The 21,251-nt window shown below is 41.0% G+C and overlaps 1 protein-coding gene across 4 annotated transcripts in view; it reads left to right on the top strand.

Moving 5' to 3' along the window:
* Nucleotides 1–21,251, top strand: part of SPTBN1 (spectrin beta, non-erythrocytic 1) — a 187,056-nt gene that overhangs the window by 35,044 nt on the left and 130,761 nt on the right. For all 4 annotated transcript variants that reach the window (XR_011504031.1, XM_044772441.2, XM_044772443.2 and 1 more), the window contains exon 2: nt 17,380–17,574. Coding sequence is in view for 3 of the 4 variants with exons in the window: in XM_044772441.2 (XP_044628376.1) it covers nt 17,427–17,574 (148 nt within the window). In the remaining variant the exon portion in view is untranslated. The remainder of the gene's footprint in view (nt 1–17,379; nt 17,575–21,251) is intronic.

The following is a 21,251-nucleotide window of genomic DNA, read 5'->3' as shown; positions in this document are numbered from 1 at the left end:
CCCCCCCCACACCTGAGCCTCATTAAATCACAGAATCACCAGAAGTGATCGTGATGTGTGGCCAGGGCTGGGAACTGCTGTTCCAGTCTAGTCCTCTCTCTTTACAGATAAGGAAACTGAGGCCCTGACCCTCTAGGTGACCTGTCCCAAGTCCCCTGCTGGGTCTGACCTGAACGTGGGATAACCGGTTTCTGGAAGGGTTGTCAGAGTCTCTGATTCTGGATCTCTGGTGGTCTGCTCACAAGAGGCCGGAAACGGCTCTGCGGAGTCAGGCCAGGAGGCTGCAGAGAGCAGGACGCCAGGGAGGAGGATGGAGCGTTTATCTCCGTGCCCCTTTTACCCCTGTGAGACTGCCCTCCTCTTCACACCAGAGCTACTGGTGATAAACGGCCTCAGGTGCTCCTATTTTTTCCCAGAAACAAATAGGTTTTTAATTAGCTAAGTGAAATGACAGCTTCCAGACCAGTTGCTGTTTATCACAAAAGAGCTTTTCCAATAATTGGTCACCTCTGCATGTCTTAGAAGCCGCTTTCTCACCTTTTAGGGAACAGTACACATGATTTAGACAGAGTGTTTGGTATAACTGACAATTTCTGATGCTATGTGCATCCATTAAGGATATTTTAAACCAATTAAGTGCTAACCTGGCTGGACGGCAAGTTGCGGATCTGTGGTATCCAAAAATGGGGGTTGGACTGCATGGACTCTCAGTTGGTCTGTTCCAGCCCTTCTCCTGTTGGAGGCTTTGTCTAAAATGCCCTCCCGACCTGCACACTGGAGAGTAGTAACTGGTTGGCACCCCACCTGGGGGATGAAGCCTCTGAGAAGAGGAGAGCGCAAAGGAGGGGGGCTGGGGAGTTGTGAGAGAAGAGGAAGGGGAGATATGGAGCAACTGTGTGCACAGAGACTTTTCTTGAGAAAAGTTTGATCACATTTTTGGTAAGTATTCACAGCTCCCTGCTGCAGGTGATCATTAGCATATTTTGGAACATTTGATAGAAAAACATTTGCATTGTAAAGCAAGACTGGATTAAAGGGCTTTGGTTCATTTCCAGACCTGCCGTTTATTCTTGTAACATGACAGCATCCGTTTCCAAATGTAAAACTTGGAGAAATGAAGGAAAGAAAAATGTGTGTGTGTGTTCTTTTTCCCCAGGATGTCAATCAGAGAATTCACTCATCTCTTATCTGAAACACTCACTGGCCTCTGAAATGACACCCCCACATCCCAGTGTGTGACTAGGGCTATGATGGGGAAGCTGGTGATTTTCTGCTTTCTGGCCTTGAAGGCCTCACCCTTGCTATCTTCTCGAAGCTGATGGTGAAGCTTTGTTAGTCTTGTCAGGAGCCTGTTACAAGCACCTAAGGAATGTAGACCCACAATGCAGCTGGCATCAATTTAGCGCTGTGGCAAGGTCAGGCTGACAGAGTGGTCTAGCTTTACCTGCACACCCCCTCCTCTGTGAGGAGTTGGTTTACATCAGAGAAGGCTGCTTCTGACATCACTCTCTGTTTCTGGCAATAGAGGCACAGCGGAGATGGAGGATACCTCCTTCCATTTAGGGGAAGTGAAATATTCACTTCAGAGAATACGTTTTGAGGCTGGGATATGGCCTGGGTGACAGCTCCCTGCCTGCTTTTCCTGCAAGGTCCTGTACATAGAGAAAGATTAACGTACCTAGCCTGAAGTCAGACAGAGATGTGTTAATGAAAAGTCTGTCTCAATGCAAAACCAAGGGCAAACTCTGGCTTTGCTGTGTTTTTTTTTTTTTTCTTCTTTTGGAATGTACACTGAAAGCAAGGGGGAGGGGGCTCCTCAGCTCTCATTTGTAAAGCCTGTTGAGCTGGTTAGCATGAACTTTCTGGAACTTCTAGAGGGAGGTTCCTGGAGAATGTGAGTGGGGAGCAGTCTGGTTGAAGAGGGCCAGTGCTGTTGGCTTTGCCCTCTTAAGAGTCAAGAGGGAGCTCTGTGCAGACTCCTGAGCTAACATATCAGCCAGCTCAACTCAGAGGAGAATGCACTTGACGTTACTGCCGTGTTCCATCTGTGGTTATCAGAAAAGAAGGGAGCTGATACCCCCTGTCTGTGTAGCTGGCATCTTTCTTGGAACAGCAGTCGCTCTGGATTTTACTCTGAGAGGTTTTAACAACTGGATACATTCTTAGTCTTTTGGTCATTGATCCCTAAGTTAAAAAAAAATTGCTTTCCTGTGCTGAACTTACTCTGTGGAGCTTATTAATTTAAACGAAATATATTTTTGGACCCTGGTCATCCAGTCTCATCTGCCCACAAGACTGGAGATTCCATTCTGATGTATTATACTTGGTTTCTTGGCATGCTCCATCTGGAGATAGGAGAATGGTCTTGTGGGAACTTGACCAGTCTTTCTGCACGCTGTGCAAGCCAATGGCTACCTTCCTGTTCTCAGAAGACTAGGCATGTGAGGGGTCTCTTTGCTCGCCTGGTTAGTGCCTTTGCAGTCAGAAGAAACTAAGGTAGTCAGCACCCTCCCTGTTGTCCTCCTGCAGGCCCAGTGTGGGACAAAATGTGTTTTAGAGAAATCTCTTTGACACTGGCTGCCTACTCTGTCGCTGCAGGATCTAAGGGATTTAGCAGAATTTAAAAGTATCCAAGGTTTAGATGCGAGAAATCTCTACAAGCTTGAAAATGACCATTCTTGTAGGTCACCAGTTTGATCCATACTCTCATCACTGTTCTCACATACAGACCTTTCCTTTCTAGTCTTTGAATGTATCTCAACTTTTTTTGAGCAATACAGCAATATCAAAAACATATGCCCATCACCAAAAAGCAAAACCAACAAACTTCTAACTGAGAAACTGCTAAATGTCCAACTCTTCATTATCCCATAGCTGGGTGTGGTTACAGCCAGTGGTTTTCCCATACTTCCTTGATGCTTCCAAATGTATCAGTTCACTTTTTTCAGAAATGTGGTGGTGCTGTCATAATCTGCCTATAGAACATGGATGAGCTAAGGACACTTCTGGGAACTGCATTTAAAACAGCCATAACAAAACAAATTCTACAGCTAGTATGGTACCTTGGTTATTTGATTTGGTTTGTCGCCAGCTCATCTTCTCAGTATCCTCGTCATTATGTCAGAATTTATCTGCAGAATTACCGATGCTGGATTTATGTGCATTGACTTTTAAGTACACTAGGGGGAACTGATGAGTTCAGATCCCCTCCATTAGAGCAAAAATCTGATCAGGAGGATCATGCAGTAATTTCTTAGGGAACCTACTTGAAATGCAACCCCCTCCCGCCCAAATTGAAGAAGCAAAGAGAGATTTTCATTTAAGCAGTATAAACAAAGGACTTGTAAACACAGCCAGTTTTATATTCTGATGTTCTTTCTTAAATAAAAACTTTTTGCATTTTCACATTTATTTATGTAGCAGAAATGTTTCTACCTTTTGTGAAGGGCAAAATCTCAGACTCGGTAATATGCCCTGGGTGACAGAGATGTCATACCAGCATAGGCAGTATTTTCTAATTACAAAGTTTTTTTTAATGAACAGATGTTTTACATGGTACCTTATGATACTAAAACAGAGTGAAATTGCCTAATAAAATGTTTTGATGATAAATGTTTCTAATGGTGCACTTAAAATGAATGTTTTCATCAAAACTTACAAGCTGTTTTCAAAACATTTTGCCCATTTTTTTCAGTGTGGTTGTGAAACCCAGTGAAAATGTTTATAAATATTTGCAGAAGAATACTTTTGTTTTAAAGAGAATGCAGATATTTTCTTAATATCAAAACATCCCGACAAGGAATGGTTACAATTAAAGTAATTGAGATTCAGTTAAAAATAGGAATGGAAAAGACATTCTTTTGAAATATCCTCCAAGCCCCAATGAAGAGTGTATCGTGCATACCTTGGGAACCACGTTTTGAGTACCGTAGTATTACTACAGTGTACTGATCACAAGAATGGCAAATACTTTGTGGTTAACCAAATTGTAGAGGCCCCTTAGTTGGAAGGGATCTTAGAATTCATGCAGCCTGGCTTCCCACACAGTGCTTGGTCCCCTCTGTAGCTGTTCTGTCAAGTGGTACTTCCCCACCGCGTGGGAACCTCTGGTGATATGGTGAACTCCCTGCTTTCCGGCCAGCTCTCTGCATTTTTGGAGAGCTCTGGTTGTTAGAAAGTTCCTTCTTACCCTGAGTCACTATGAATTTGTTGCTTCCTGCCTGCCAAGGAGTCTGGCCGGTGCCCACACGGGGGCTCCTGAAACTACTTAAAGATAGTTAGTTGCCAAATGTCCCTGTAAGACTTTCCCCTGTGAGGTCCTAGCTCCTGGGTGGGACTCCCAGGTGTCTTAGAGCCTGGCTGTCCCCTTCTGGACAAGCTTGGGTTGGCCATCACCCCGGGGGGATTACTTCATTTCTAACAACAAAGCCATCTAGATCGTGCTGCCTTCTGCTGGTGTTTCATATTGAGCTTGTGACATTTTCTTTGGACTGCTGTCACTTTTCACCTAACCTTGGGTACTTAAAAAATCTAAATGTAGGACTATGTGTGTTCTTGAACACTTTTGAGTCTCTTCTTGGCCCAGGGTCCTCCACTGTGCCAAGTGTGCTTTCTGAGGTGGTGAGGGAGTGTGGATTAGACCTGGGCCCTGTGTTATGAATTTGCCCCATCGCTCTGTAATCTTCTAGTTAGCACCCTTTGAGGATCACTGTTCAGCCAACAATGGAAATTTGGCTAATTTGCCCCTGTAATTCAGACAGAAATTTAAAGTTGCCATTTGAAGTTTTTCCTTTGGTCAGCGAGGGAAGCTGAAAATTCTAATATGGTAAATATAGTAAAAAAAAAAAAAAGAAAAAAGTAAAATGGAGATAATTTTTGATCATTTAGCAGCTTATTTCAGTTTTTGTTTGTTTACTATTTACAGCCTACATTTGAGCAAATTTACCATTGGATAAACTAGAAATTTTTTTTTCTCGATATAGCAGATTTGGTAGGGACAGTGCTTATAATACCCTGGGAAGAGGAGAAATTTTTACGTGTAAAGTGTGCTCATTAAATGTTTATTGTCTACCATGTGCTAGGCATTGTATTGGATGCATTGATGAAAAAGAGAGATATGCCTAATAATTCATGGAGCGTATAGAATATAAGGTCAGATAGTCATTTAAGAAATAATTAAATTACACAAGTAGTTATTTAAACACTGTTGATACATACCATGAAGAACAAATACCAACAAGAGCATGTCACAGGAGGCCCTGGGCTGGGTGTGGCTGCAGGCTTCAGAAGAGCCTTCCTGGATGGGCTGACCTGGTTCTCCTTTATCTTTTGTCCCTATCTTTTTTTTTTTTTTTTTAACTTTTTGTTAAGATTATGGTAGTTTACAACCTTGTGAAATTTCAGTTGTACATTATTGTTAGTCATGTTGTAGGTGCACCACTTCACCCTTTGTGCCCTCCCCCCACCTCCCCTTTCCCCTGGTAACCACCAATCAGTTCTCTTTGTCTCTATGTTTAACTTCCACCTATGAGTGGAGTCATACAGAGTTTGTCTTTCTCTATCCGGCTTATTTCACTTAACATAATACCATCAAGGTCCATCCATGTTGTTGTGAATGGGACTATTTTATCCTTTTTTATGGCTGAGTAGTATTCCATTATATATATACACCATATCTTCTTTATCCAATCATCAGTTGATGGGCACTTAGGTTGCTTCCATGTCTTGGCTATTGTAAATAATGCTGCAATGAACATAGGGGTGCATGGGTCTTGTACCTGTCTTTAAATTCACAAGTTACTGAGAGAGAACAGCTCAACTGTTAATGAGATTAGAAAGCCTTCCTTGACTGCAGGATTCTTTTGGGGTTGGGATTGGTGTTTAATGGCTCAAAAGACAGCATTAGAGTTCATGGGGATGCCACTGAAAATCCAGCTGCTGCTGGGGTGCCCAGCCCCTGATTTTCTCTCTGTGATGAATCATAGAATGCTAACAGACTCTAGTTCCCTCCAGTTCTCTGACCTGCCCTGCCATCCTGTTCATTCTTCATTCTGTTGCTGGGTTTGACGAAAGAAGCTCCTAACTTCTTTGCAAGCATTTGGAGGCAGGAAAAAAAACACACACACAAAGTGCTTGTTATGTTGTAGATATTTTAAGAAGGAGAAAACTGGCTTATTAATAACATATTTCAAGGAGATGAAAGTACAGGCTGGATTTTGGTCAGACAAGGAGTTAAAAAATGCAGTTTCCAAATCACATAGCCAGGGAGCTTTTAAAGAAACTTCGTGGTCTGGATGCTCTCATTCTTGTTCTTCTAAGCCTGTTTCAAGCCTTTCTAAGCCCATTTCCTATAACAAGGAAAGTTGCTGGGTTCTTTTGCCTTTGAACCTGATTGAAGACCTCACCAGCTAAGACCTTATTTTCATTTTGTAGTAATTTGAGCAATAGAATGGGAGCCAAGCAAATCTGAATTGCAGGCCCGAGCCCCTGTGGGTTTGGATGGGCCGTGCTTTATCCTGTGCTTTTCTGAGGAGTGTGGTGGAGTGTTGGGTTGTTGGCTTAGTTGGTTGGATTGTGGTCTGGCCTTGTGGGAGATGTGCTTACTTGTGGCTGGTCACCTGTGATGGATGGACACTCTTAGTTATACATCACGGAGCTCCTCTGTGATTCTAAACTTAAGGCAAGGTTTTAAACGCTGTGGCTCATTTTTCTTGTAGATGACTGTTTAAATATTACAGAAAGCCCAAGTGAACCTCCACATTTACTTTAACTGACCTTTGTTACCAAGCTTGATATTGAGCACCTTTGGAACACCTTTTAAACAGTAATGTGCAGAATTCTAATGAATTCCTGTCTGTGTATAGTGTTAAACAGTGTTTCAAAGTTTTTTTTCTAATTGATCAAGTTTAAACAAGTTTAAATTTTAATGGTAGAGGTTTGATACGTTCAAATAGTAATTATTTCAACAGTTTTTCTGGGATTGATGTCACTTTTCCTTTTCAAGTATCATAAGCCAACCTTTACTCATTTTGTTTATCTGAAAGGTTGCAGATTTCTGAGTGAGTTTGGGAAACATTTACCAGGCACGTAAAGGGGAAAGGCTTGCCACTGAAGTGTTAATTCAAGCAATGAGAGTTGTTGGAACTGCTCTCTGAGAAAATTTAATATTTAAACCTTTGAAAATTTGGGTATTATTAGACAAGCCTAGGATTCAGGTCATTTTACAAAGGGAAATGATTCTTAAAATAGTACATATTAAAATAAATGTTTGTTTATCCCAAATGAGATTGTGAAGTTAATGATTACTCCATTCCTATCCAAATATGACCCATCTTATTTTGAAATAGTTGAAAATACATTTCTTACAAAAATTCATCCTTTGCTAAGTGAATCTGAGTGAAGAGAAGGTTGCCCCTTAAATAACATTGATATTTTTTTTTTACTGGGGTCCAGGACACGCACTATTCAGGCAGAAAGAAGCGTTGTGTTTCAGAGGTAGATTGCTCTGGTGTGACATTGTGCCTCCTGCCTGCCATTTGTTTTCACACTTGTTTTTGAGCACCTGCTGTGGCATAAGCGTGGTGCTGGTGGTATAAGCATGAACAGAACAGAGAGGATCCTGGCCCAGGTGGAGCCATTGTATGTGTGTGCGCGCGTGTCTCAGTTATCATTTCGTATAGTGTTGCTTTCAGCGCAATTGTATGTATTTACTTTCATTTGATCATTATTCCAGGTAATTGAGGTACACATCTTCACTCAATAGATCTGCACAGAATTTTGACATTGGACTGCTCCAGGAGTAAAAGTCAGCTTCCAGATAGAAAGCACGTTATTGCTCTTCTGTTATTTGGGCACGCACGACGCTGACTTAAGAAACTTCGCAAAGAATAAGGCAGTGAAATGCCAAATTCACTGAGATTCAGGATCGGCATTTTGGCAGCAGTACCATTAGGCCTATATTGCAACATAATTTAAAACTATCTGGAAGTAAGGGTAAGACCAAAATGGTTATTTATAGTGGCTCAAAAACTCCACATTGGTCATAAGATCATGGTGTCAGGTCTGCATTGAGTTAATGATTTGAGTTTTAATTGCTCCTCTCTGTAAGGAGAACAGAAACAAGGATGACCTTTAACTGCCAAGTACACAAGGATAGCCATGTATTTAGTAGAAATTATTTAAAATTCTTTTTACTTGATTCAAGTTAGGTGGTTTTGAGACTTAGAGATAGACATTGGAAAAGCTAACCTTTCTAGATCTGTTTTCAAAATAAAGCAGGTTTTACAAAATTTGGGGGCTTGCACATTTTTGTTTAGACTCTGGATAGTATCGTGTAGGGAGAGAAAAGAAAGAAGATATTTTGTTTAAAGTTTTAATGTACAAATAGCAAATGAGGATAAATTTCTATGCAGTATACTAAGAATTTTCCTTTCATTTAAGACACTGATATAATAAATCTGTTTATAATTTCACTGTTCTTTGTGCAGTTTACTCTGTAAAATGGAAGGAGGTCAGGGAGAGGCGCTGTTTCCTCCCCCCCATTATATTCTTCCCCGTTGTAGACATGTGTTCGTGGTCATACTGTGTTTTATAAGTTCTTAAGCTGTAGTGATGGGTTCTTTTTAATAGATTGTTTTAAAATGAATTATGGTCAGTGTGTTTTTCAGGAAAGAAATCTTTTAAAATAATTAATGTCCTTTATACTAGGGGTTAATTTTGCTCCTCCAAATAGTAGAGCTTGGTTTAACCTGCCCACGTTAAAAAAGAAAATTTGTCCTTAGGGCTTCGTTCGTGAAACTAGACCAGCCTTCCAGTGGCATCGTTCATCTGTGTAGGAAAGAGGTTGTTTCTGAATATTGAGAATGAAGGTGTGTTAGTCTGTTTGGTCTGCTCTAACAAAATACTGTAGACTAGGTGGCTTCTTTTAAACAACAAATGTTTATTTCTCACAGTTCTGGAGGCTGGAAAGTCCAAGATCAAGGTGCTGGCAGATTTGGTGTCTGGTGAGGACCTGCTTCTTGGTTCATAGACTACCATCATCTTGCTATAACCTCACATGGCAGGAGTGAGGTTACACTCTGGGTCTCTTATAAGGGCACTAAACCCATTCATGAAGGCTCTTCCCTTATGATCGAATCACCTCCCGAAAGCCCCACCTCCAAATACCATCACATTGGGCATTAGGATTTAACATAGGAATTTTGGGGGAGACACAAACATTCAGTCTATAGCAGAAGGTTTATAATATGTGCTTTAGTCTTTGAATGTTGTAGGCATAAGATAGCTAAACCATCACTCTTCGCCTAAAGTACATCCATTAGTGTTTGGGGAGGGTAGCCCACTGTGAATTTTTACATCAGAGACATGATGAATGGGACCCGTGGTATGTGAAATTCTAATTCTTTCATACAATGAATTGTACTCTTCATCTTCCTGTCTTCTAAGGCCTGCCTTCAAGCCTTCGTTTACTTAAAGGTGATATGCATTTTCTCTTTAGCTCGGACGATGTTTTTTTTAACTTTTTTCATTATTCCTTTCCTCCACCAGGAGTCTTTTAGACATTTACTTCCTAATTTCCCACCCATGAAATTTTAATACCACAGATATACTATATCTCTGTACTTACACAAAAAAGAGTGAATTTTTTTGCCCCCTCCCCAAAATGAATTTTCATTCTTTGGGAGCCATCTCATACCCATTGAGAATGCACAAGTTAGGAGGCCTGGTTGGGTGGGTTGCTGCCCCATGCAGTAATTAGACTTTGAAGAGGGCACATCTTTTTCCTCATTTTTTTAAAAAAACCTTGAGTCAACCAGGTTTTTATTTTTGTTTTTGGTGAGGAAGATTGGCCCTCAAGTAATCTCTCTTGCCAATCTTCCTCTTTTGCTTGAGGAAGATTTTCCCTGAGCTACTATCTATGCCAATCTTCATCTGTTTTTTGTATGTGGGATGCTGCCACAACATGGCCTGATGAGCAGTGTGTAGTTCCACACCTGGGATCCGAACCCTAAACCCTGGGCTGCCGAAGCAGAGCACACAAACTTAACCACTACGCCACTGGGCCAGCCCCCAGATTTTTTTTTTATACAGACCACTATTAAAGGTTTATGCCTCAAAACATAGGCTAAGTTATTCATTTAAAGCATGGGCTTTGGAGTCATACGCAGTTGGTTCAGATCCTCTTGGCTTCCTCATTTCCTTGCTGTGCCACCACAGGCAAAGCTTTAGTTTATTCATCTATAAAATAGGGCTAATAATAGTATCTACCTGAAAAGGTTGCTGGGCAGGACTGAAGAAAAAGCGAGTAAAGCACCATGCCCACATAAACTGAGCCAGCCAGAAAATTAAGTTATTTTTAATAATATTAAAGTTTTCTTTGGTTGTTAGACTCGTCAGCTCTCTGCATTCTAAAGATTAGGTTGAGTTTTTATGCCTCTGGATTCAGTGATGATAAAGATATTATAGATATTGGGCTCATAGCTGTGTAATTGATCTAGTTGTTTAACTCTTTGGGCCCCAGTTTCCACATTTTAGTAATTAAGATAGAAAACAAAATAAGTTGGTTGAAACTTCAAATATGGCAGTAATCCTAATAAATGTAAATGGATTATATTTGCCCACTAGATGACAGAGACTCTTGGATTGAATTTAAAAAATAAAAGACATACCTAAAACAAAATTACTCTAGGAGATAAAATAGTAGAATGGAAAAAAATATACCAGGCAAATATTACCATCAATAAAAGTAGACTGAATGTGTGAATAGGAAGAAAATAGAATATTTCATAATGTTAACCCACCAGGAAGATAAAATAATTATGATTTTTTTTGTATCCAGGGAATTATAAGGAAAATCTGATAAATCCATGATTGTACTGAGAGATTTTAACATACTTTGTCACTGATAAATAAGACAGATAAAAGTTAGTATAGAAGATCACCTTTGTTAACGAAGTTTAATTATTAAACAGGTCTCTGAGCACCCATTCTTTTCAAAATGATCTGATTCTATGAATTTTGGCTAGTTTGTACAGCTCTATCATGCTTTTTGTACAGCTGATGTGTTCCTGTAAAGCTGCAAGTAAACTGGATAATTTAAAAAGTGAATGATACTTTTATAAGGGACGTTGTCTGGGTGTGACTTTTCTTATGTTGTTAGCTGTCACACTAGGACTTTTCATCTGTGTCTTGGTGTCTGTTAGCAAGAGAATTCTGAATATTTAGGATCGACTCGGGCTTTTTTATGAAACTAGTTCCGTGGACCTGAATAACAGAGGGTTAGCCTGGTTTGTTCATCACTGTGATTCTAGATGTGGTTTTTTGCAGATATTCCTCTTTATTGGCAATTTTACACATGCTGCACAGTGCCTCAGTGGGCAGATTGCAAACAGGATGTGACTTGCTTTCTCGGGACTGACTAGTTGAGAGGATTGAAGCAGAACTCTCATAGGTCTCTTCCTGGAAATTTGCAGACACACAGTTTGGTCCCTTCAAAGTCCCTGAGAAGAACTTTATTTTTTTTTTTTGAGATAGCACACCAGCAGTCTAGTGTATGCTTTTTTGAGTCTTTTATGAGTAAAGTGGGAGAGTTTTAAGTGTTTGCAGAACATTTGGGTCTGTGAATTCTGCCAAAGTAATTGTTAGCATATGGTTTTCTTCCACAGAAAGGATTGGCAAATGTTAGTCACCTTTTTCACTTTTATTTATTTGAGTCTTTAATTAAGATTGAGTATTAAGGACGTGTGTGTGTGCACGTGTGTGTGTATAGTGTCAGTGAAAATTCCATTTATCCTCTATTTGTCGCTTTAGTCTCTGAAATCGGAGCAGTTCAGACAAGAAATAAATTCTTTTCATGAGGAAACACTAAATTAAAAAAGGAAACATAAATTTTAATATGCACATGAGGAAGTACTTGATTAAATGTATGGTCATGTTCATTAGCAGCCTAGTCTAAAAATGTGACTTCCTTGAAAGCAGAGTGCCTAGAAGATCTGTGTAGCTCAGAAGAGTATGTATTTTGGGCTTTGTGACTGATGGAGGTAATACCAGAGAGGCAGCTTGAATTGGCATTGCCTCTGTGACCTCACCTTCCGGTCTTCCTTCTGCCAGTTTCCCACCCAGCCTACCAGCCCACAAATAAATAATTAGCAAGCACTTAATGTGTCCAGGCACCCCGCTAGGAGTTGAGAGATCTAAAGACAGTATGATGGGGTCATGATCTCAAGAACCTATAGCCTACTGATGATAAGTAAATAGAAGTTTTTAAATTATGAAACAGTCTTATAATAAGTGATAGGTCAGAGGTGTACACGGTGTCTGGGAGGGAGTACATGTGCAGGCTCTCTATGGTTGCCTGAATTCAGACCAGGTGGTGGTAAGTGATTGGAGGCTGCTTTCCGGATGACATGATATCTCAGCTTGTGGGAAAAGTAGAGAGCTTTCCAGGTAGTAGTTTTGGAGGTGAGGCAAGAGCATGACTTTTCCCTCAGGAGCTACAAGAGCTTAGGACAGGAACAGTGAGACCAGGCTGGGCAGCTGGTCAGAATCCCCTCATGAAGGTTCTCAGTTCCCTTCAAAGATTTCTGAGCATTATTCTGAAGGCATGGGCCTTGGTAGGTTTTAGTCACAGGAATGAAATGATTAGAATTACATTTGAGAAAGGTCCCTCTGGTGGCAATGTAGGGGAATGTATTAAGGGTTAAAATTAGAGGTGAGGTGTTGGAAGAAGAAACTATTGCTTGAGCTAACTAAGAGATTTCCAGGAGGTACGAGCAACCTTGGGGCCTGAATATGCGAGAAGAGGAGGAAATGAAGGCTGACTGCAAGGTTTCTAGCTGAGGTAACTGGGAGAAATGTGGGTGCCGTTCAATGAGGGAGTGACGGAGGAAAAATAGGGTTTGGAGGGAGGATTTATGGGTTTAGTTTTAGACACTGACTTGGGGATCCTGAGGAGACACTGCACGTAGCGGTCCAGGAGCAGTTGTCTGCATAGGGTAGGAGCCAAAGACGGGGGTGTGGGTCACATCACCCGGGGAGGTTTTGTAGAGTAACAGAAGAGGGAGGTAGAAGGAAGCTTGGAGATAAACTACAAAGAACAAAACTCTGGGCATTTTTCTAATACCTGTGTGACATGGAAAAGAGACTTGGCGTCTTGGAAAGTAAACAGGTAAAGTGTTTTCCCTCTGGGCTTTGCCAGGTATTGACTTTGAGAATTTGGAAATTAGTGAAGAGGAGAACTAATAGAATACTCCTGAAACTTGGAATGGTGATGCTCCAGTTTCCTTCCTGGTGGTTATGACCTTGTGGTGGCACATGCCAGAGCTGTAGGAATCTCTTTGCCTTGTAGTTCTAGGATGATTGTTTCCTTGTCCATCTCTGTCTTGATCTGCCAGTTTGAAGAAATAAAATCGTTGTCTTCTTATTGAAGCCGAAAATGATAAGCCTTTTGGAATTTGTGTCTTTTGGAAAATTCCAGTTTATAGGACATAGGATTAGAAAAGAGTAATGTGGTGGAGGAGTCTTGGCTTTTTTACGTATTCCTTATTTTTACACACACACACACGCACACACACACACACACAGAGTTAGGATACGGAAGAGCAGGGAAGGTAGGTAGGCACTTTTAACCAACTTCCCAAAACCTAGCCACAAAAAACATGAGTGTTACTCATATGACACCCAGGATATTATTGATTTTTATCCATTCAAGGATTATTTAATGAGTTCCTGCTGTGGTGGTCAAGTCAGAGAGAATCTGGGCCCTCACTGAGCCATTGGAGGCAATGAGAACCCTTCTTTGAGAGAGGAGATTGTCTTGTCTCTTGCCAACCTTTTGTGGTCCTCTCAATGGTGCTTTCCTAATGGTGGACCCACCAGGCAGAGTTACAAGATGGCCAGCCCTTCTCTCCTCCCAATCTTACCATAGCCATTTAAGAAATACAAATTACTTCACTGGCCCTTGGGACACATGGCTGATAGTACCTTGGGAAAATCTAGCCCTTTATAGATAACCTCCTGGGGACACTAATATGTGTGATATAAACTTCCCTCACAGCTGATGCATTCCCTCGTTGAAGGGGGTTAGAGAATAATGATCTTGGTAGCTTGCCGGGCTTTCAGGAATCCCCATGCCCTGGGGATGCTTGTTCACGTTCTTTCCTTGACTCTGACTGTTCCTTCATCCTCAGGCACACCGTCGTTGGCTGTGAACACCTAGAAGCACCCTTTCACTCTGGCCTTGGTGGGGATATGGGATGTTTGGCTTTGACATTGCCCTGAAAATTAAGAAAAAAGAGAGAAGTTTCCATCAGCATGAAAACTCAGCTGTTTGACAAGGATATTGTCATTGACAAGGATATTAGGACAGATGAAGAATACTGAAGAAAAAAATGTCCCTGATATCCAAATTCTTAGACGCTTGAGTGAAACAGTAGAATAAAAAGAGTAAAGGATAGTATTGATATTTCTTTTGTACACAGACCTGTAGGAATTTTTGCTTCCCACTCTTGTCTTTGTTTTAAGGAACAAAGGTGTTTTAAAAGAACACCATTAAGAAGAATACTTTGAAAAAAATGCTTACCTTCTCTGAATGACTTATTTTAAGTTTAAGAAAAGGATTAATGCTTGTTGAGAAATGTTTGGAAAGCTGTTGGTGATTCTGGAGAGAAGTCAGTGGTAGGAAGAGAGATTCATGGGGGACAAGGGTTCCACTCAGGAGGCAGGTGTGGTGGAAGTTGGAGCACGGTCGGTAGCTGCCCTGGAGGCCATAGTGTGGCTTGTTCTTACTGGTCAGCAGGTGGCACCAAATAGCAAAAACGAATCTGGAGAGAGCTAGGTGATGTTTAGATTTCTCCTTGGGTTGGGTTAAATCTTACTTTCTCTACTCTCAGAAATTTGGAATTAATAGCACTTTCACATTTTTCCTCCTAGAGATGGCATCCTTCAAGGCTGAAGTTTATAAAAAGTCTTTGGTATTGCAGTAGTCATGAAAATTAACCATCTCCAAGCTCAAATCATACACGACAATTCCGGTTTTTTTTTGAGGGGGGTTATGACTCTGAATGTTAAAAGCAACTGTAAGATTATTTAGTAGAATATAGTTACTGACTTAGGTTTCTGAAGTTTTTTGAGTTTTTATGAAATCTTGTAAATACATTGCTAATGTAGATGTTAAAACTAATCTACTGGTAATTTATATTGTTGGGATTGGTTATGTCTGCCTGATGGGAATCCAGGATTTTGCTCCCATCCGAGACGTTTCTGTTTGAGCGTAGACGGGTGACTGTTTGAGTTACAGATGTGTGGCCCAGTTGTAAGGTGGACACAGTGCTTCTCCCTTAGGAACGTGTAGGATGTGTTGGTGATGTTCTTGGATAGCTTGTGAGAAAACAGCTAATGACAAAAGGAGGGGGACAGTTCTGTGCTTCTGCCATCAGTTATTATACTATTTAAGGTGATGTTCATTTGTTCCAACTTAATTTATTTACCATGGAAATCTGGTTGCATGCAGCATGTGTGCTTCTGTGCTAGAACTTGAGAAAAGCTGTATTTGAAGCACAGTAAGAGAAAGGATTCTTTTCTGCGTATGTGGCTTTATTTTCTTTGTAGGGTGGTGTATGTGAAGTTAAAAAAATCAGCTGGAGTGGGCATTTTGTGGTTGCTGGGTGAGTGGTGATTGGGCTTTATTCTGCTAACTCTGGCCTGTGTGCACATTCTTGGTGCACAGAGAATGAGGCTTTCACTAAGTGAACATCCAGGTACAAAATCTTACAATAAATTTTTGAATGTTAAAATAGGGGGTGGGACAGTATGGGAAGGAGAGAGAATAAATATCTTTTCCCTTGGGACATACTTGTACCACTAAAAGGGGGACGTCTTTCTTCCTCTTCTTCTTCCTAATCTACCTGGATAGCTTTGTGTATAGAACGTGCAGGAATGTAACCACACCGATAGAATTTAAGCACGCATCCTTGCTTCCTGGATTCCATTTTCCATACAGTATCAGGACTGATCTTTTAAAAACATGTATCCAGTGGTGTCAGCTATTAGCCTAAAATCCTGCAGTGGCTTCTGTCACACTTAGGCTCACAGAGTCCCTCGTGGTCTGGCCCAACCTACCTTTCCAACCTTGTCTCCTAGTCTCTCCCCTTGTCCATTAGACTCCAGCCACCCTGACCTCTTCATTCCTCCAGCAAGCCGTGCTGTTTCTCTCTGTGTGGCCTTTTCTATAAGCTGTTTCCTTTGTGTGGAATTCTCTTCTTCTTGATCTGGGTGTGACCTAGTACTTTTTGACATTGAGATCTCAGTTTAAATACCGACTCAGAGAGGTCTTCCCTGACCACCTGATCTGAAGTGCTCACCCACTCACACTCTGGCACATCACTCCACTTTCATTTTCTTTTAACTCTCTTGCCTTTTCTTCTGTGCTTTTTGTCCAGCTCCTCCTCCTAGGACATAAGCTTCACTAGAGCCAGGTCCTTATCTTGTTTACTGTTAGCTTAGCTTCTGCAACAGTGCTGAGCACATGGCAAGTCCTTAGTACATTCTGATTCAGTGAATGAATAACAGCTATATTGAAGGGAGCAGCTATATTTAAATCTAAATGTATTTCTCTTAATTCTCTGAGGGCATTGTGATAAAGGGCCAAAGGTTGAGGCCTAGGTTCTTGTTTCCCATTTATCCCAGTGAAACATTGACCCTGTGTGGGTCCCTGAGGAATGGGTATTGATATTGGTAATAGAATTTGTAATAACACAGCAGTGTAAATAATTGCACTCATTATTTATCAAGCATCTACTGTGCACTGGTAATGTCCTTGGTGCCATACATTTACTGTCTCATTTAATCTCAGGAATCATTTTTCTAATATGTAAATGAGATATTTAGATAAAATGATCTATTAGTCCTCTTATATAACATTTTATGAATTTCCAAGAGAAGCTAAAAGATTATAGTTTATGGTGATACACAGTTGAAACAAATGAGTTCATTTAGAAGCCCCAAATTAGGTGTTCATCCAGCTTGATAAATCTTTAAAATTCCAAAGTTTAAACTTCCAAAGTTTAAACTTCAGAGAGAAAGAAGAAACCCACCCTCTTTTGGGCATCCATCATCTCATTCAGTCCTCTCAATAACCTGTAGAGTATCTGCCCTCTTTGATGGTTGGGAAACTGAGGCTTAGAGATATTGAGTACCTTGGCCAAGGTCACACAAGGTTATGAGGCAATGTTGAAGTTCAAAACCAGCTTTGATTGACTTCAGAGACCTGTTCTGGACATATATGAATTGTTTTGCCTTCTACTTGCCCTTATCCCAGTAGATTTCACGGGAATTCTGTGTGCTTTAGATGACTAAATAGGATTTTCCGTTTCTTTCTCGTAGAACTCTAAGAAGGAGCTAATGTGGAAGAGCAGCTGAGACAGTTCAAGATGACGACCACAGTAGCCACAGACTATGACAACATTGAGATCCAACAGCAGTACAGCGATGTCAACAACCGCTGGGACGTGGACGACTGGGACAATGAGAACAGCTCCGCAAGGCTCTTTGAGCGGTCCCGCATCAAGGCTCTGGCAGGTAAGTCTCCTTCACGCCCTGTCACAGAGGTCCAAGATGCCTTCCAGTTCCCTTTAAAATCATCCACCTTACAAGATTGGCTCACCTCTACTTTTGAACATGTCCCACGAGAGCAAGCTGACCATTTCATAAGGTAGCCAATTACATATTTGGAGAACTGTCAATCCTCAAGCCAGAATGATTTTTATAGCAGTTCAGAAAGAGCTGCACTAGGTTTGTAAGAATTCTTTTATTTATTTATTTATTTTTTCAAAGATTGGCACCTGAGCTAACAACAGTTGCCAATCTTCTTCTTTTTTTCCCTGATTTTTCTTCCCAAATCCCCCCAGTACATAGTTGTGTATTTTAGTTGTGGATCCTTCTGGTTGTGGCATGTGGGACGCTGCCTTAGCATGGTCTGACGAGTGGTGCCATGTCCGTGCCCAGGATCCGAACCAGTGAAACCCAGGGCCGCCGAAGTGGAGTGTGTGAACTTAACCACTTGGCCACTAGGCTGGTCCCAGAATTCTTTTATTTTTGATGCATCTTACATTTCAAAATATTGAAGCATACTATACCTTATACAGAAAAATATACAAATTAACCTGTGTACTTAGTGCTTGTGACATATGAATTGACCTGACGTGTTAGGGTGCTTACTTTGAGTGACCGAGGTTAGTTAGTATCACATGCAGGGGTTTTGGATCTGAAAAGCAATAGCTTCATCTGCTGAGGGCCCATTTAATACTGGAACAGGTAAGTCTGCTGTTGATTCATTAAAATTAGCAGGGATTCATCCTTACTTGGTGACGTCTCACGCGTTTGCTGTGGAACACCTAGAGCACACTTTCATCGTGGCCTTAGTTGGGGTGGGGAGTGTTTGCCGTGAAATTGCCCTGAAAATCAGGAAGGCATTCTGTCACGATGAAAACTCAGCGGTACCGAATGTACGTAAACCAAGGGTCCAAGTGGAGTTTATGCATTTATGCATCTGTACTTTGAGATTTCACATAAAATAGTTTCCAAATGAGAAAAGTGGGTTTATGGGTTTTTTTTTCCTGATATCTTTAATTATGACAAGTAGGTTGAAGTTAGGACTTAAACAGGTAAGTTTACTGTTAAATTGTGAATATAGCTTACCTTTTTCTTTCCTTTACAATGTAATCTGATTGTGAGGCATGTATCATTTAGAGTTCTCTTGATTATAAGCAAATGGAAGCCTGTCCCAAAGTGGTTTAAATGACAGAATTTATTGACCAAATAGTAGACAAATTGGCCTTTAAGCAAGACTTACTCCGAGGCTCTGGTGGTGTGACCAGGACTCAGTTTCTTTCTCCCCACTTTTTGGCTTTACTTGCTAGTGTGTAGCAGTCTGCATGTTAGTGGGCTCTTGTGACCCTGTAGTCCCAAGATGGCTGCCCCAGGTCCCAGATCTGTCCGTAAGGACAGCCAGTGGGAAAGAGCACACCTGCTTCCCCAGTACCTCCCCCATAGTCTTGGGATCTGTCTCACTGGCCTGGTTGATCGTGACTTGGGTCATGTGCCTCTCTTAGACCCTCTCTGGCGCTGGAATCAGAGAAGAGGATATGCTGATGACATCAGCTAATCAGGATACACTCAAGGAGTGAGGGGGGTTGTGGTGGGGTACGAAGGGGTCAGTCCTACCCAAACAGCTTGGCTAGAAAACTTGGAATGTAACAGGAAGGAGGAAGAAGGAAATGGATGTTGGGGATGCAGCCAACTAAATGCTATAGGAAAATTATTTAGCTGCCCCAGGATAATTTGTTTCTTGAGTGGTGGTGATTTAAAGATCTTTCTTGGGGCTGCCTTATTTATAGGCATAAATGAATGATTAACGAGGTGGTGACTCTAGAATTGGATCTTTGTTTTCTAGCTTATTCTTTAACACGGAACCTTATGGAAACCACAGTCCTGGCTTTTGCTAGTGGATTGATTTGTACTTTAATCTCTTACCTCTCTTTCTTGAATCTTCCTTTGAGCCTTTAGATCAGTATGGTAGTGGTGGCCAGTTACCTTTGATCATGAGTCATTTACTTTCTGGTTCCAGGCTACCATGTATTATTTTCCTTTTAAAGAGAATTTTACTTGCCACCTGCAGGACAGCTCCTTGTTCTTTATAGCTGGTCTTTCCTACAATTGCAGAGGAGATCCGCCAGCTGTCCTTAGTATTGATCAGTTGTCCTTACACTTCCTAGGATGTCTTTCCCTCAGTGTTATCCAGGTCCCTGAACAATTGTAATTATGATATTAGTAAGCACTTAATATGGTGCTTACTGAGTTCCAGGCACTGTTCTAAATGCATTGCATGTTAACAGTTAATCCCATAACAACCATATGAGGGAGAATATTATTATCTACAAAGTATGGATGTGGAAACTGAGGCACAGAGAAATTACATAGCTTGCCCAAGGTTACACTGCTGATAAGTGGCTGAAGGCAGACGGGCTCCAAAGTGTATATTCAACTGTTTTTCTGTATTCAGTAAAATACAAAATGGCTGAAGCTCATTGGTGTAGAGTATTGATGACAGGTAATTCAAACATGTTAAAAGGCTCAGGATTGCATCCTGTGGCCTCCAGGAAGCTGTGAGTGACTATGACAAGTTACTGAAAAGACAGTGTGCTGCCTCCAGGTTAAATGCTGTTGACAAAAAGAATTGCTTTTGCTGAATCCAGAAGATATCAGGAAAACTATCTGTTTACTAGAGGAAATTATCTTGTTATCTGACTTCCTGGTTCTGTGGGACAGAAAAATCTCTAAGCTCTCTAAGAAATCTTAAATGCTGATAACAGGAATAACAGGAGAGCCCAGCAGTGTCTAGAACAGTGGTTCTAGAACTTGAGCCTGCATCACAATCACCTGGGAGGACTTGTTAAAGCAGATTGCTGGGCCTACCTTCAGAGTTTCTGATTCAATCAGTCTAGGATGGGGCTTGATAATTGCATTTCTGACAGGTTCCCGGGTGATACTGATGTGGCTGGCCTGGGGAGTCACATTTTGAGATTGGTGTAGCGTATTAATGGTCGTCTGGTTTACTTCCTTGGGTGACTGAGACCATTTTATCTAGACTCAGCTAAAGTCTATGGAGAATTAAAGTATCAAACTCAACAGAGTTGTCTTCAAGATACACTTTAATGTGGGAGTGATGTGAAAGGCTGGCCACTGGATTTTGAGAAAAGGGAAATATCTCCCTATCCCTTATAGGGGAGTAATATAGTGATAGGCTCAGCATGGAGGAGTGGTGTTGGAGGGTTTCTGTTAAAAAATGCATGTTCTGAAATGGGAAAGCTTATTAGAGCTGTAGAAATGTACATTTGAAGTTTTCTGTGTCTCTAAGGTGCTCTCCACGTTTAGTCTTCTCTAGACTTCAATCTGAATTCTGAGGTGATTTACAAAAGATGTTAACCCAGGAATTCTTCATCTTTTTATAATGCAGTGCATCAAGTATTGATAGTGTAACCACCACTTTGTGTTGTGTCCTTTGCTAAGTAGATTTAAACATCTATACCTCTAAGGAAATAAGGTGCGGTAAACTACTTGCTACTAATTTTTATTCAATTTATAGCTACTTTCTATTATTAGGCTACAATATATGTATTCTCTTGGTGAGTTGTAAAAACTTTCTTAATTTCAGTTTTACTTGCCATCATCCTCTTCATCTTCAGGAATCGTTTTTA

The sequence above is a fragment of the Equus asinus genome, chromosome 6, assembly GCF_041296235.1.
Source record: "Equus asinus isolate D_3611 breed Donkey chromosome 6, EquAss-T2T_v2, whole genome shotgun sequence".
NCBI lineage: Eukaryota > Metazoa > Chordata > Mammalia > Perissodactyla > Equidae > Equus > Equus asinus.
This window is presented reverse-complemented; position numbering and strand designations above follow the sequence as displayed.